Source organism: Homalodisca vitripennis, chromosome 5 (genome assembly GCF_021130785.1).
Source record: "Homalodisca vitripennis isolate AUS2020 chromosome 5, UT_GWSS_2.1, whole genome shotgun sequence".
NCBI classification, from domain to species: Eukaryota; Metazoa; Arthropoda; class Insecta; order Hemiptera; family Cicadellidae; genus Homalodisca; species Homalodisca vitripennis.
Window position 1 is genome coordinate 86,190,668 of NC_060211.1, and position 18,579 is coordinate 86,209,246.

General features: G+C 33.6%; 1 protein-coding gene across 2 annotated transcripts in view; it reads left to right on the top strand.

Moving 5' to 3' along the window:
- Nucleotides 1–18,579, top strand: part of LOC124362466 — a 334,448-nt gene that overhangs the window by 11,980 nt on the left and 303,889 nt on the right. For both annotated transcript variants that reach the window (XM_046816991.1, XM_046816992.1), the window contains exon 2: nucleotides 4,756–4,801. In XM_046816991.1, the coding sequence (XP_046672947.1) occupies nucleotides 4,756–4,801 (46 nt within the window). The remainder of the gene's footprint in view (nucleotides 1–4,755; nucleotides 4,802–18,579) is intronic.

An 18,579-nucleotide genomic window follows, 5' to 3' on the forward strand; every position in this document is an offset into this window, starting at 1 on the left:
TTAAAGCCACAGATCTGCTTTATTACATTACCCATGCAGAATATTACTACTGCAGTCACGCTGGTGTCGGTTAGTGTGTCTTCCGCACGGATAATTGATTAATCTGACAACATCTCTGCCGCTGAAGTTCAGTGCTATTGTAATTCACATTTATATAACTAATAATCTTTTGGTCAATCTTAGAAAAGCTTTAACCTATAAACATGAAATATGTCTATAAGTCTTTGTTAAAGCACTACCTCGTTGTTAAAAATAGATTTAATAATCCCGTTTCCTCATTCTTATACTCTAATGCTATGACGCAATATTCACAGTATGGTAAATTGAATTTGTTTCTACGTTACATTTTAAACTCTACTTTACATTATATAAATGAGTAGTATCAATAAATGATATATTCAATAATAATAATAAATAGATGCAAAGGAAATTCAACGATTTTTTAAAAGTCAAACAAAGTCTGGACATTTTATAATTTTATTATTGTTCTCAATAATTTTATAACTTATATATACGTAATGAGATAAAAAAACTTTTGAAATATGAAGTCAGTGTAATTCATTAAATATTTGAAATCTAAGTGAGTTAGAAAACCCTAAAATCAATGGTACTCTCGATTTGCAAGAAATCGGGTTACAGATTCAAGAGTTGGGCAACATTGTGGTTCGTTGCTATTGGAGAACTGATCCTAAGAGTGTGTTTAAGGTACTAAAACAAGATTCAAATAAAGGTGTTTTATAAGAATTCTTCCTAAGGTTTCACCACAATAACACTTTACTTCTTGTAAATTTTAAGTAAAGTTTAGTAAAAGATCATTGTAGAAGATTTCATCCAGAGAGTCAGACCGAACTGTATTTCTATGTTTACCGCACTGACTAAACGTCTCCATAGAATGTGGAGAGAAATCTCACATAATGACAAGGTATAAGGCAGTATAATAACAGGCTGCGCGCGGCGGCACGGGCGCGGGCGGATGCAGCAGCGTCCAGGACTATTTGTTACGTTGTTTGTGACCTTGCCGGTAGCGAGCGCGTCTCACCACATCAATTCTGCCCTCACCAACTTTACAAAGTCGTTGTCTCTTTGTCCTGTTGATTTATGTAACTCGCGTTGTGGAACTCGTTCGTTCTTTTCGGGAAGATTTACTATTTTCACTTACGCCCGGCCTGGAACTAATGTCCCTACAGTTTTAAAAGCCGGAGCTATGTTTAAAAAGCTCATACGAGCTTGGTATTGATGTTTTAGATTTTATGATATTTTAAAGGTGAATTTCGAATGGCGCGTATGGCATAGATTATGCGTCTTATACATTAACACAATTGAGTCCTATGTGTTATTGAAATAAAGTACAATATTAATTGCCTTTCTCCTTTTCTATACTATAGTAAATACGCCAACATCATATTTGTTGTTTAGAAAATGTTCTGTCGTAAATAGATCATTTTAAATGGCTGTCGTCGCTAAATTAAATAAAAATGAATACGACTTTTCGGCAATCCTTAGTGTAAAATTAAGCATGCAAGAATTCGCACTAATCAAGAAATAACGCACCGATCAAACAACATCAGAGAAGTTTTATTTCTAAACGTATACCCGATACCCAACACAAAGAAAGAGACACGAAAATACAGAATGATAACGCAACACACCTACAACTTGACGCGCTCCCTGAGCCAGGTTTGTTTTCCTTTCTTAAATGCTTAGCCTTGTTTATTCAGATTTATAAATGTAACATTATTTCGTTTTTTTAAATTTATAACGCAACCACAGCAAATTCTCTATTATTCTTTCAACTTCATCTTGAAATATTTTTACCCGTAACCACGACAATAAACCATATTATTTCTCTTACAAACGTTCAATACATAGAATAAAAAAATTCTTTCTGATCTCTTTTTTATTCACTTCATTTCAACCTCCAATCCCTCCATAATTCTTAAATTCTGTTAATTTAGTCCTACGTACAAAAATTTACATTAGACGTTGGCAAACACTTAATAGGTCTAAATTAGCAAATAACAGCTGTTAGAATCCAACGTCTCATTATCTGATGCAAATCACCCGTCACTGAGACCGGAAGAGAAACGTGTATCATTGATTACAGATTACACGCTTCGATATGAGAGTACTGTTTGTGTTGAAAGGCGTAATCCAAAATCGTGTTTCCACACTTAGCCCCGGGTATCACATTATTTATGGTCTCATAAGGAATACAATTATAAATGATTTAGGCCATTGATTTTGCATGACGTCATGGCCAGGTGGGCTGTGAGATGGATATCGGGCGAGGGCGTGGGTGACGTCACTGATTGTCAGGTGCGAGAGTAGGTGGCGTGCTGGGAGGTTCACAGGTCAGCACCACGAGTGGCCGCTAGACAGCGGTGATGACGTCATATCTCCGCTACTAGGAAGTCGCTGTCGGTGGGTGCGTACCACAACCGGAGATCTGCCGCTTAGATAGAAATGTCATACGTAATGAAATGAAACTTGCCTTTATTAGAGGTGAAATTGTAACTAGGAAGTCCTCTCCTCCACTTAACCTCAATAAGTAACAAGCCACTGTAAACGATCCCTGAAATCGTCAACAATCTGACGTGCTAGGAAAATTTAAACGTAATAATTATGGCTACTTACTTGTACCTAATTGGAATATTAAGTCTAACGACAATACTGGCACATCTGAGTATCCAAGGACCGAACAGACGAAAGTCTTTATTGAACTCACTTTTCTTTCCCGGATTACTGAAAATGTATAATCGATTGCTCAAAATGCTCCTATTTTCATGCTTATTCGTTGTAGATGTTTCAGTTTGGGCTCATGAAAAGAATACAGATTTGTGATGCTGACTGGTAAAGATATTTGCGTGTCTGAGTAACCTAACCTCTGAAAAAACTGACTATCTATACATGTTCAACCATTTTATGAAACTAACCAATCCAACACAATAACTTAATCCCATTTACTAATGACTTACTGAAAAATTACATATAGTTAGCATTCTAAGTATATTCTGTTAATTAATATCCATTTTATAATTACCTATAAAACTAATGTAAAACATGTGTCAATTAAATTGTAACTTTGCTGCCCCTGACTTGAAAATCACTAAAATGTTTCCTTGAATCCGTATGAACCTATGTACCAAGTTTTAAATCTCTGGGAGTTTTCTATCAAAAGTTCCTTTTACAGACGGATGTACAGACAACGATACGATTTTTAATGGAAGAATAGAACAAGTGAAAGAATTCCTCTAGCATAGTAGGCATTAAAGATTATAATCATATATTGGATATTGTATAATGAGGCTCTTATACATGGCAGAATATAAGGATATATATATTTTTATAGAATATATATATATATATATATATATATATATATATATATATATATATATAAGAAATTACTGGAAGGAATGACATGATTTTGTTTCAAAAAAATGTTATTGCCTTCAGTAGTACTGTTACAAACGTGTAATTTCCTACAACTGTTTCTTAAAAAGTAAAATATTACATACATAAGTAATTTTAAAAACATTACCTTAAAAATGTTTTGACATGTGAGGACAGCCGTTGTACAATTGTACAGGATCGTATAACACTAGGTATCCTAACAAGTCTTAGTGTTCTTATTTAGTTCTAAGTAAGCGAATACACTGTAAATTAGTAAACAAAGGTGTCCATATTATTATTTATGAGAGCAATACCAGTGTGGGGGCGTCGATGTTAAACTTAGCCATCTATTTCCACCCGAAAGGATATTGCCCCAAGGGGCAAACGCCTGCACATAAACGTTTAGTAATTTCTAAGGATTTACGGTCAAAAACATCACTGATGAAAGTAATAAATCAAACGAGCCGTTAGCCTCTGAAATAGGGGGTGGGTTGGCTAATATCGGCAACGCTGTTTGGAACCGTAACTATGAAGTGGAACATCGTACAGAGCGGTAAATTTAACAATAACTTTTTAATTTAGTGGCAGTAAAACAACTGGATTGTGGAATATGTGCTATTTATATGTGTGTTGTCTACTAATGTGATCATTGTTGTTGAAGTTTTTCATATATGCTGTAAGACTTAATAAACAAGATTAGACTTCACTAAGACATTATATTGATACCAATATTAAGCAACTTTATTAGTAATAGTATGCAAAATACTGTTGATACTTGTGTTAAACAGAAAGTAATGATTTGTAACCTTAACTACAGAACATAGGTATATATATATATATATATATATATATATATATATATATAATGTTTTTAAGGATTCAAGAGTATCCTTATTATGATTTTGATGAATCCCTTAATTGTAATGATTTACAATCTCATTGATAGTTAATCCACCCCATCTCGCTACATCAAGGCTAGAACCTTTCAGTCTTTTACCTAAGACATCGTAGGACATTTCCTAACCACCATGGGTATCTGGAGGCCGGTAATGGTTATCCAAAGAGATACCCATCTCCCATCCTCACTCCATTTCTCTCTAAAAAGGCTAGAACCACTACACTGTAACGACTATGAATGAAACTGCTTTAATTTGATGCTCTTTGTAACACGAACACAGTAAGTTTATTTTCCCCTTACACTTTGTTGTAAAGTTTACTATCATAATTTTTGTTTGTGTACGAAGCAGTTATTGCATGAATATACGAATAAAAGAAGTTACTGACCTGGTTTAAAGCATATTATCTCTGTAGTATAATGTCCGAGGTAACCCAGTTAACAACTCGCTGTTATCTCTGTTCCAGTGGAAGTCCCGCTGGTGTGTCGTCAGGAAGCTCTCACCTGTCGCAGGTAAACAACATTTTGTTTATTGTTTCCTCTCGTTTATCTCTGCTTGTTTTCCACTCTCAGTCCACCACGTTTTAGTTTAGTTTCGGTTAAACAATGTTCTTCTTTTCTTTGGCAACGTTGAGACTATCTACATAAATATAATTAGTTGTTTATATACTAATGTAGCCTACAATTATAGTAAGCTCTCCAAAGAAATTACTTCAGTTATTTAAATAAAACATTATTTCAGTTTAACTTTACTCTTAGTTTAAAACAAAAATCAAAATACACCTTAATTTGTTTAAAAAAAACCCGTCTCTCTATAAGTTTTTACTTACTTTACCTTTATTAAAGTAAACGTAGCTACTTACTACGTTAAGTTCTTCACTTTTAAAATACTTATCAAGTAGAAAATGTACATTATGAAAAATGTGTTTCTGGCTTTATAGGTTCGTTAAGAAACTTGATATTTCCTAATGTAAAAGTCAACGTAGAATTAGAACAAATAAATGTTTAGGTCTGTTGTACATTAAATAGAATGAATACACGATTGTACCTTTGGCACGCAGATGAATTAAGTATTTAACAAGAATCTTAAAAATATATAAATTCAAGATAGTATTTTTAATATTCTTTGTAAGTTAGTTACTTATTAAAATGCCTAGATTTCTGTGAGTATACAATAATATTTTAATGATTTTCACATGGGAAACAATAACATGTACAAAATATTAAAATCGAACAATTTGTAGTTAAAACTATAAAAAAACTACTTTAACTGTACTATTTAACATAAATTAGCTTTTATTTATCTGTCAACTTTTTCATGTGATTTTGTAATAAAATATTTACAGCATATAAAAATATAACTTTTAACATTTTACTAGTAATATTTTGTCATGTCCTTGCCGATGCTGGTAAAAGCCATGGCATACTAACAGTGACAGATTTATCGGTGGAATCCATTGACGAGAAAGTGGGCAGGTAATGTGTATGTAAGGTAAGCAATCAGCTGTCAAGCAATTACTGACCGCTACTACGAAGACGTAAGAAATTGTAGGAAGTAGTACGAGGAAGTACGGTAAACATGGCATACTAACAGTGACAGATTTATCGGTGGAATCCATTGACGAGAAAGTGGGCAGGTAATGTGTATGTAAGGTAAGCAATCAGCTGTCAAGCAATTACTGACCGCTACTACGAAGACGTAAGAAATTGTAGGAAGTAGTACGAGGAAGTACGGTAAACATGGCATACTAACAGTGACAGATTTATCGGTGGAATCCATTGACGAGAAAGTGGGCAGGTAATGTGTATGTAAGGTAAGCAATCAGCTGTCAAGCAATTACTGACCGCTACTACGAAGACGTAAGAAATTGTAGGATGTAGTAAGAGGAAGTACGGTAAACATGGCATACTAACAGTGGACAGATTTATCGGTGGAATCCATTGACGAGAAAGTGGGCAGGTAATGTGTATGTAAGGTAAGCAATCAGCTGTCAAGCAATTACTGACCGCTACTACGAAGACGTAAGAAATTGTAGGAAGTAGTAAGAGGAAGTACGGTAAACATGGCATACTAACAGTGACAGATTTATCGGTGGAATCCATTGACGAGAAAGTGGGCAGGTAATGTGTATGTAAGGTAAGCAATCAGCTGTCAAGCAATTACTGACCGCTACTACGAAGACGTAAGAAATTGTAGGAAGTAGTACGAGGAAGTACGGTAAACATGGCATACTAACAGTGACAGATTTATCGGTGGAATCCATTGACGAGAAAGTGGGCAGGTAATGTGTATGTAAGGTAAGCAATCAGCTGTCAAGCAATTACTGATCGCTACTACGAAGACGTAAGAAATTGTAGGAAGTAGTACGAGGAAGTACGGTAAACATGGCATACTAACAGTGAAGATTTATCGGTGGAATCCATTGACGAGAAAGTGGGCAGGTAATGTGTATGTAAGGTAAGCAATCAGCTGTCAAGCAATTACTGACCGCTACTAAGAAGACGTCAGAAATTGTAGGAAGTAGTACAAGGAAGTACGGTAAACGAATGCGACCTACTGTGCCGTTTAAAAAAACATATTCTATTCTACACACGAACATTTTCTATCAAATATTGGCGCATTTAACATACACGTAAGAGGGTTGCATTATTTGATGTCCGCTTGTACTATTAGGTAGAATGGTGGGGTTTATGTAAAGGTACAACCTTATGTATAATTACTTCAAATAATCGACTGAGCTGTGTCTCATCTGATGTCCGTTTATATCAGTCGATAGAACGGTGGAGTTTGTGTAAAAGTACAATCTTATGTATAGTCACTTCCATTAATCGACTGAGTTGTCTCTTATCTGATGTATCCGTTATACCATTAGAGAGAACGGTGGGTTTTGTATAATAGTACAACCTTATGTATTATCACTTCCATTAATCGACTGAGTTGCCTCTTATCTGATGTCCCATTATACCAGTAGGTAGAACGGTGGGTTTTGTATAATAGTACAATATTATGTATAGTTACTTCCAGTAATCGACTGAGTTTTGTAATCGAACTCTTCCTGGGAAAGCTCCGTTAGGTGCGAAAATGTTGGCAGTGACTTGTAATCCTAGTGTGGTAATACCATCCACCAACACGATATACAACCAAGTGAGACTATGACGAATAGGAGAATGGTTTTGAGCGAAATATAGTCTAGACCAAATATAAAGTTTGTACAGTCAGCGGTTTCAAACCACTCCAATTAGTAAATAGCCGTTACATGTGCTGTATTAGATCATACAATCCTTTGAATTTTTGAAGTGGTATTTTTATCATCTACTGCATGTATACTTGTTTTCATTTTCATTTCCCGTCCTTTGAAGATTGAATAAAAAATAATTTACAACAAAAACTCATGAATCTACAATTGCTCATTAATAAGAAATGTATAAATATTTACATATATTTCAATTATGCCCATATCTGAAATATCAATTTAGGGGCATTGTAATTTACTGCAATGAGCTTGTAAAATTAATCATCGTCCTTTTCATCATATTATTTTTGTACTGTTCTTCTTTTTTTAACTTTTTATATTCGTTCTGTTTTAATGGAATGAAGCAAAATTACTACCTACTTATGTATAAATAACTATTAATATACTTACAATATGATAGAATATTTTGTGGTTTTACTGTTTGATGTGAACAATAATAGTATTATAATAATTCTCGGAGAAGTGCTTCCCTCAAAATTATCTTAGTGATAAGTAAATGGAAATAATTTGGTCCTTATCATTGCATTGTTCTTATTACACGCTTTACATCGTTTATCTAACGGACTTGATTGTTTACTATGTAAGACTCAAGATAATATTTTATCTCATGTGCTACAATGGATCATACAAGACAATTGCCGATATAGTGTTCTGCTATCTACTCAAGGTCACTTTAGAAAGAATACCATTACTTGTCTCGGGACTATTAATACGGATACGTTCCTTTATTAAGAAGTAACTTAAATCTACAGTTTTTTGGTGTGTTATAGCACTTTAAAAATTTTTTCAATTGTTGGTAACTCTCCAGTGTAAGCACTGATACAATTCAGGAAAGTGCAAAATCAACTACAATAGACGTTTGTTTATTGACAGGTGATTTTTATTTGATTAATTACAAAAGAACTAACGGTATATATAATATATATATATATATATATATATATATATATATACATATATATATATATATAATATTATATATATATATATAAATAATATTATATATAAGAAGAGAATATAATATTTTTATATATATATATATATATATATATATAAACAATAAGAAGTTGTTTATATAACACTGTTTTTGTAATTAAAAATTCTTTTTTATAATTAAAAAATGTAAAAGAACCAAAAGCATGTTAGTATTGTGCAATATCCTTGAGAATCCATGATATTAGGAACTTTGTTTGAAGATACGAGTAGAATGATAAAAATAATAGTTTATTCAGTGCAACATCCACAGCTGAATTATTTGTGTATTTAAATTGTTAAAACCAAATTATTCTGGCTGTAGCATGTAAAAATATTTTAAATGAATGTTTAGGCTTCCCAAAAAAGGATATTACTTACGTTATTGTTCGAAGCGTGGACAGATACCAATTAGGCTACGTTTTGTGAGAATCATGGATCCAATTATGTTTGTACACGTGGATGGATAAAAATTAGTTTGTGGAACGGTATATGGAAACCAACTAATTACGTTTGTGGAATCGTGGATGGATACTAATTACGTTTGAGGACACGTCGATGGATACTAATTACGTTCGTTGAATAGTGATGTGCACTAAATACGTTTGTGGAATCGTGGATCCAATTACATTCTTGGTCATGTGGATGGATACTTATTTATTACGTTTGCGAACACGTGATTGGATGATATTACGTTTATGGGCGTATGGAAGGTTAACAATTTCGTTTGTATTACACAGTTACGTTTCCTGATCAACAACGTAATTTTCGTAAAACTAACTAGTCACAGAAATTGAGATAAATATTTGATTATTATTTTATTATTGTTATAAAAGTAGCCGGTGAAACACCTGACATCGGAAAAACACACGAGTAAGACTGAAAGCAGAACATTGTGTTATATATGAGAAACACTCAATAGTACCCACAATCATTACTTGAACACACGAGTAAGACTGAAAGCAGAACACTGTGTTATATATGAGAAACACCCAAGAGTATCCACAATCATTACTTGAACACACGAGTAAGACTGAAAGCAGAACATTGTGTTATATATATGAGAAACACCCAAGAGTATCCACAATCATTACTTGAACACACGAGTAAGACTGAAAGCAGAACATTGTGTTATATATGAAAAACACTCAAGAGTATCCACAATCATTACTTGAACACACGAGTAAGACTGAAAGCAGAACATTGTGTTATATATGAGAAACACTCAAGAGTATCCACAATCATTACTTGAACACACGAGTAAGACTGAAAGCAGAACATTGTGTTATATATGAGAAACACTCAAGAGTATCCACAATCATTACTTGAACACACGAGTAAGACTGAAAGCAGAACATTGTGTTATATATGAAAAACACCCAAGAGTATCCACAATCATTACTTGAACACACGAGTAAGACTGAAAGCAGAACATTGTGTTATATATGAGAAACACTCAAGAGTATCCACAATCATTACTTGAACACACGAGTAAGACTGAAAGCAGAACATTGTGTTATATATGAAAAACACTCAAGAGTATCCACAATCATTACTTGAACACACGAGTAAGACTGAAAGCAGAACATTGTTTATATATGAGAAACACTCAAGAGTATCCACAATCATTACTTGAACACACGAGTAAGACTGAAAGCAGAACATTGTGTTATATATGAGAAACACTCAAGAGTATCCACAATCATTACTTGAACTGAAAGTTGAGGTCGTGGACCACTAGGATCATTCTGCACCCAAGGCCACAAGTTGAGTAATCTTATCGGAAGAGTCGAGGCTGAACAAACGTTGTTATCAGCGTAGAGCTTGAACGCGCGCATTGTCCGGGTATATACGGCGGGCACATTTACAGCTTTGTCCACAGTAATAAAACAACGTTATTAAAACGTCATTGTTTTACAGCGCTGCGTCCATGACGCTGATAATAAGTCGTGGTCGGCGCCTGATATTTATTGACTCAGAAATCGATAGATTATATTATTATTATTTAAGCAGAATTGCGATGTATGCATGTCGGATGTTGAATTTTTAGTGTTCGAATTTAAAAAATGTTCCTATAGCTTAAAACTATTGGTGGAATTTACGAAAAGAAACATTTATGAGGAACGTTCAGGTTCTACATTTAGAACAAAAGGTCGTTGGATGATAAGTTAACTTGGCAGGTAAAAAAATGCCTAAGGATTTTGAATGCTATGTTTTGGTGTCATGATAAGTTGAAGTCGGTAACATATAGGTAGGTCTTGAATTGTTTTCTTTGAACCTTGAACTGTATGTCACTCCATAGTACGAGTATTGGGCTGAGCGTTAGCGAACACTTTTACGTTGGTCTGATGGGTAACCGTGATGGCAACGAGCAAATTGCAGAATAAATACATTTTAAAACAAACTGAGTAAGTTCATATGACATTTTAATATGTGTCATTCGATGAAATCGTTAGTAAAACTTTATTCTATCGGTTCATTTGATAATGAATATATTTGTATATGGCCACGATGATTTCGATAAGGTTGCATGGCTACCCATGGGGAGTTTATCACTTAGTAGGCGGGCAGACTTCTCTTCTGCCTGCCTAAAGGCTATAAAATTTGCCTTTCCTTCTGATTACCTGCCTGTCTGTCTGTCCGTAAGACATCTCGAGAATGAATTAGCAATAGACTTGAGTGAAGCCTATTACACTACAGGTGGTGTGGCGTACCTTGTAATAAGTTACTCGTTTATAGTTGACATTAAATTTCCTCTTTATTAACTTGAGCTTGAAGGGCGGTTTTCACTGCAATATCCATCTTGGAGGACACGACAGTACAATAACGACGGTGACCATGCGTTACGACATGATGTACTATCCACTAGGCTGTGCCTCGGTCTGTAGTCTAGCGGCTATGTTGATGTATAAAAACTAATTTGATTAACTCTAATATTTACCATTTAGTTTTTTTATAATTACTATTGGTTTATTTAAATTATAGCGTATTTAGCTGGCTGTTACGTTGTTATTAGCTGGCATGAGTCAATTATGTAAATCAGCAGTTTGCTGGCAATAAAGGCGCTTAATAGTATTTGAATCGTGTTTGCTCGTCCTTATATGAAAAGATCTGAGTCCTAAATCAAATCATTATGAAGCTTTTGTAGAATTCTGAGAAAAGTACAGTAAAACAGATATAAATCCATACAATTATAAAGCAACAACATACTGGAAAGTAACGTGTTTTCTTTTAGTTAAATTTAAATTTTTAAAGATGAAATTCTTGTAGCATATGCATGAGATTGGAGCACGCTTTATTTTGACGTTCAGGGTGGGATCGTGTAAGCCTTTCCTGTCCAGATGAAACACACTGGGTACTAGATGTAGATAAACAATTCTGATTAGCTTCTTGGTTATTCATATTTAACAGCATTCATTGGTATCTCTCCATTTAATTTTGGATTATTTGGCGTTCTTTGTCGAAAGGGTTTGCGTTATCTTTAGGTTGAGTGGAAATACTTTGTTGCCTCGTTATGAGGGCGGTAAAGTAGAAATAAAACAACTAAAACTAAGAGCATATTTTGAAAACGTTACTTGTAACTTGGAAGGCATCATGCTACCTTACTTTGGAAAGGCAGTCCTTTCTTTGACCAGCCCAGCTAGATGTGGAATTCGTCATGTCATTGAAAAAGTACTCTAGAATTTGGGCGTCTTTTTGCAAGTATTGTTGGTATTGAGGGTAAGATTCTATTTTATCTCATCAGTTCGACCTTATCATACTATTTTCCATCAGCCTCAACTTGTAACAACATTGATTGTTTAACATTAGGAATGGAATTTCCAATCCAGTGGATTTATTTCCTCCTCCAACATTGGAGATATGCTAAATAAGGTATGGGGGACCTCCTAATCCTCCCCGATCTGACTGTTTTTTTATTATAAAAGGTTTTGTATCATTTATTTCATGTCTGCAATATATGGCGGATCGTTAACGATCTTCGTTTTACTTGGGCCAACTATGCATGTATCGGTTTGAGTGGTCAAACTCACTGTGTGTTTACAGCATTTGCAACAAAAGGAGGACGACTCACAATCTAATGTCAAAGCGGATCTTTTCCTTTCTCTTTAGAGAAACACATAAAATATAAAAAAAGGACTTCTAATCATTCAAAGGAAGAATGAGCACATCTGAATTTGGCGATGATAGTGAAAAAAATAACACTAAGTTTAGTCATAGCTACATGCATTTTCAATAACTAAGTATACATTAATGTGAAGTCCAATGAAATGTTTTATCTCATAGTTTACATTTTTCCAATAGTTTGGTCTTTATGTAAATCAAATTGTGAATAATCTGCTCAGTCTATTCTGAGTCTGCTTGTGTTGCCAGAACAAACAGTTTTCTAATATATTTTGAAGATGTAAGGTTTGTCCGACAATTGGCTTCCATCGATTGCTTGTGGTACATGACAAAAGACTATAATGGGTCACTCGGACACAACTTGTTATAAGGCCTTTTTCATGGAATTTCGGTTGGGTAGACGTATAATTGGAGGCTCGATTGGAGTCTTTGGTTGATTGGACATATAACTCAACGTATGGTAATGACCAGTATGAGAAGAGGTTAAATACAGCCAGGGGTGAACACTTAAAATCTTTTTTCTTAAAGATTGGTGAGCTATCTATTTTACGAATGAAATAGTTGCGTATGAATTAAAAATATTGGTTGCAATGAGAATAAGTGAAATTCTGTAATGGCTTGCCCATTGAGATTAAAGATGAAAATTCATAATATGCTTTTAAACGTAAGTTATTAACATTTTTCTGGGAAAATGCGCTCTACAACAAGGTCACATAATAGGCTTTGCTGAGGTTGCATGCAAAATTATAAATTTATTTAATTTAATTCTCGAGTCATATATTTATGCCTGTGGGCAAAAAGACAGACATAAAATAACACAGAACAGAAAGTGGCACAAAATTACGTGCACCAAATTCCATGGTTGGACATGCACTACCTAGAACACCTACTTTTATGTAGAAATTATATTTCGTAGAATTTTTCTAATAGGTAAAATCTTCCTCGGGATATTTTTCCACATGAAAAATCAGATTTTAATTCATTAAGTTATATTCATAGCGGTTTTCAAATAATAAATGTTCCTGTGAGCTGTGTAGGGTACTACAACTCAAGAGTGCTCTAACAAAAAAACACCAACTTTAAACATCGATTTTCAGTCTATTATTTTTTGTTTTACTCTATGAATAGAAATTTGACATATTAAAATCTCAAATGATTGTGCTCAGATTGCTTACAAACTTATTTATTTATTTCTGTAATTTCTCATTACCATCAGGCTTACTCAGAAGAAAAATGTGACAATATTCGCTAACGCTTCAGCCAAAACCCATGGAGTGACATGCCCCATCATCAAAGTAGGTTTTTCCATTTTTAAATAAAAACTTATACAGAATTTCAAGTCTGTAGGTCATTTTGTTTTCGACATATCATCTGGAAAGATAAGTAGACAGATAGAGATGCCATTTTTCCAAATTCTGAAGTGATATGGTGCACTAAAGCTCAGCGAATTGAAGATCTCTTCTCATAGCAACTTAATAATGTCAATATTTTTTACAGTTGTTTATTTTAAAAGACTGATGTAGTGAAACCATAGTACTTATGACGTTTTCATAACTTGTATATTATCTTTGAACTTATTGAAAGCTTTGATTATTTCAATCAGGGAAATTTCCTCATTGTTTAACCTCTTACTATATTAGTACAGTAAAAATAATTCAACCATTAGCAACCACGCCATCTAATAGTACGTGTACCATTCCCAAGTACATCAAACCCATAAAAAGGGCATTACACAAATGTCCATTTCAGTGGAATATTACCCATAATAACACGATTCCTCACGTCTGCATTACCAAGAGTTACTGCCGGGTTTATAGAGCTGGTGACGTCATTCAGCCGGAGTTAAGAGTTACAAGAGTGGGTTTATCATGTCACAGCATATCAGAGCCAGATTGGTTACATGGAGATCGCATTAACTACTCCTACCTTCTGTGTCACAATTACTTAACCCAATCGATAAACTTCGCTGTATTCATATTGTTTTAAGCCTTTAAACTTATTTGCTGATCGATATCTCATATTTTACCTCCAAATGATAATATCAAAGAGCTTCAATATTAATTATACATTTTCTTGTTTGTATTTACGAACATATCTTTGTGATGGTACGTTTTATCGTGTTTGATGTTACTGGTAAAATGTAACGATGTTTTTTTTATTGCACGTAGGAGTAAAAGCACGAATAAATTCTAATTTATTCGCTTAATTCTTCACTACAACATTTTCAAATAAAGACTTTGTATGTTAAAAAAAAACACTACGATGCAAAATTAGTTTAACTCATCAAGAACTTTCCTTACATTATTCATTTTCAAGCCACCCATACCGAAATATATCTACTTCGTATTTACAATTATGTATTGAGTACACTTTCACATATGTAATTGCCTTGTAACCGTATTGTGTATATATTTAGGATATCCATATTAACGTAATTACTTATACATGTGAATTCAGAAATTTTTCAGAAAAATTGAATCCAAGTGCACTCTCTCTCGACTTTCCTCAGAAAGAATGTTGGCACTATCGCATATTTAAGGTTTGTTTCAATGAAGACTGCATCATCATGTTTGGGGTTTCTGTGGTGCGCACTATTTTCAATAATTTTTATCGTTCAAAAGAGATCTATTAGGACCTCAATCACTGGACTGATTCCAATAGCGAAAATTATCTCCAAGAGTACACTGTGCCTCACACCTGGCTTGCTTAGGGGTCGGCTGTAGCGAAATACCCTCTATCTTTTCACTATAAGATCAAAGTTAATCCTAATGCATTTTACACTCTTATTTTCGTATCACACAGTTTTTTGAGATGCCTCATTTTTTAAATCTTATTAATACGGATCCAAACTAGTTTTAGTTTTTCTTCTGTAAATTTTATGAGTTTTAGTATTTAAATGATTATGTACAAAAATATGAGATTTTTCTAAATAAAAAACAAAAAATTCAAAAAAAAATAAAAAAGCGTTTAGATTGGTATTAGTTATATTGTTGCTCCTTTCTTAGTTATTTTAATTATTCATTAATATAAACAGTTTTTGGAGTGCTTTTTCAAAGTAATTAATAAACAGTTATATTTTTAAAACTAATAATACAATTTTAAAAGTGCATGAGATTTAAAATTGTTTTTATGGGGCTAAAATCAAGATAGTTGCATTTACATCCGGCTCTAAAGTGACTAGGATTCAGTGGGATAGCCTTATGACTTTTGCAGGAAACCACAACTTCACTGATTGGAGAGGGTCGATAGTACGTCCACGTACGGGAGTATGAAAACCCAACCACGAAATGGGTATATAAGAGGTGCACACAGGGTACGTCAAACGTCTGAATGGCATATTTTAAAAATAGAAACCAAACCAGTGTATAGAACAGTCTGAATCTAACACAACTGAACCACTTTGTCTGTTTCAACGCTGCAATCCTTTTAAGTATAGGCTATTTCACATTAATGTTTTACAAATAACAATTGATTTATATTTCTTATCACAGTTAGCCCACCAAAAAAGTAACTGTTTTACCAACGAATGGGCTTCAAACAATTAGCATCCGGGTGGCTTTATAGCCAATATATCAGCCGATGAAGGACAGCCCCGGGGTAGCAGCCCCTCCCTCCCCCCACCACAACCCCCTCACATCAATCTCCGTACAGCGGCACGCATCGTGAGCTCGAATAACAATTTAATTACTGGGAAGCCATTTAGCTCTGTTTACCGTGGTATTGTGCTGCTTACTGTAGCCTTCACCGTTGATTCGATTCTGTTCCTTTACTGATAAGGATGTCTAGTAGTTGTCAAGGTGTTCATTTAAAATTATTTTACGTAAGTTGTCGCTTAATTTAAGTTGGTTGTTTTATTATACAATAGACATATTTTAGAGAATACAATCCAATATAAAATGCAATATAGAATACAATATGGTACATAAAATCCAAATGAGACCGGGAAAGGATAATATGATTTCGGACATTTGACTCGGTTATATGTTACAAAATGAATAACATAACGTTTCGAGGATTGAAATCTATTCTCTTCGTCAGGTGTGAAATGTGAGTACATTAAAATAGGAAGAAAAGAAAGATAAAAAGAAGAGAAAGAAATTCCTTTCAAGCTTTCCATCGTCAGTTAAAAACTTCAAACATAGAATACAATCAGGAGTTAAATGTATGGCTCCATGATAGTTGTTAAGATTTAGATCAAATTACGGCGTAGTGGTAAATCTAGGAGACGTAATTTCTAAATATTTTTAACTAGGGGTAGCCGATTGCCGAGCGGTCTAAAATGTCATACTTTAGAACTAAGTTGAAATAACGCAGATCAAATCCTGTCTGTGACCGTAGCACTTTTTATCAGAAGCATCGACCTGGTACTGTATCGACTCTCCTCGTTATTATATTTGATGACATCTTCTCCCTGATAGTGGCTCATGAGGACGGGCTAAATAAGGTATATCACAAAAATTGAAAATCCACATTCTGAGAATAGAAATCTGTTTTATTCTTCAGATTTTTAACTTTAAAAGACGTGCAGAATCTTGCAATAATCCAGGAACGTAGAAACGTGTAGAATTAAACTTTCCTAAATTCAACATATATATGAGCATATTTCATATTTGGCATATTACACTTGACTTCTAAATATTGTAACTTATCCATAATTAATGGATTTGGTACAGTTTAACTTCTAATTCAATTCTTTGTATAAATTGTCTTATTGACGATGATTTGAAAGGACGACAGTTTCCGGACATTTGCTATCATTATACGGTACAAACAATATAATATATTATAGGTTTTGCACATTGATATCTACTCTCTTCTTCAGATCTAAAAAATCCTTAATACATAAACATGTACAAAAATGTAAAATCTTGAAGATTTTCATTCTCGAACTTTGTGATCCGTTTTCCGATAAAATATAGCGATGACAAATGTCCAAAACTATTTAACAATTCCAATTTATTTCGGTTTATATCTTTTATTACTCATATTCCATGCAAGATTTTATTCGTGAGGTCGATTTAAGTTACTTTTAATTAATACTAATATTTCAACTTTATTCATAATGTTTTTCAGTTCAACATGTAAAACACAATGTTTGTTATCGAGTGAGTAGGTTTTTCTAATTGGAGCCGCGCATCTTTGTTTCAAGTAGATAAGAGTTGACAAGTAGGAAGCTGTGATAGCAATGTAATGATCTGATATTGGTGTTGTCTATCACTGTCTACCGCCTTCCCCCCTGACCCCCGCCGCGGAACTGGAGGTTATCCTCCTGACCTCTAGATGACACGTCTTTCCGAGGCCTCTAATGATATAACAAGCCAGAAGATTGACTGATTACCAATGATGCTACAAACGTTGTAATGACAGGCACTGAATTAGTCAATTAATACAGCCTTAATGTTCTTGTAATCCTTTCATTTAGAAACATTTGTATATAATCTTAATTAGTGATATTATTCTCTTTCAAAGTTTAATATAATGAACTAATATTTTTAATAAGTTAGATTTAAATTTTAGTATACTTTATTTGAGTAATTGAAGGCTGTTGCAAATGGAAAGTCACTAATTGGTAACTCTTTTGGGCCGATTTTTATTTATAATTATTTCTAATGTAGGTTTTCGTTCCCATTAATTAATTGTATAACGAGTTCACACTCATTGCTAATAGGTAAAGTATTTATTTTCGTTTTATATATATATATATATACATATATATATATATGTACATATATATATATATATATATATATATATATATATACACACTAAATATATTCAATTTACAAATACAGTAAGTAATTAATTATTAATTACGTACACAACATTACATACTTATTACATGTACAATTAGCATTTACATATTAATTGCATAGTAAGTAATCACTTGTTACTTACTAATTAGATACGTTCTCATACAGCTAATAATGACTCATCAAAAACGTT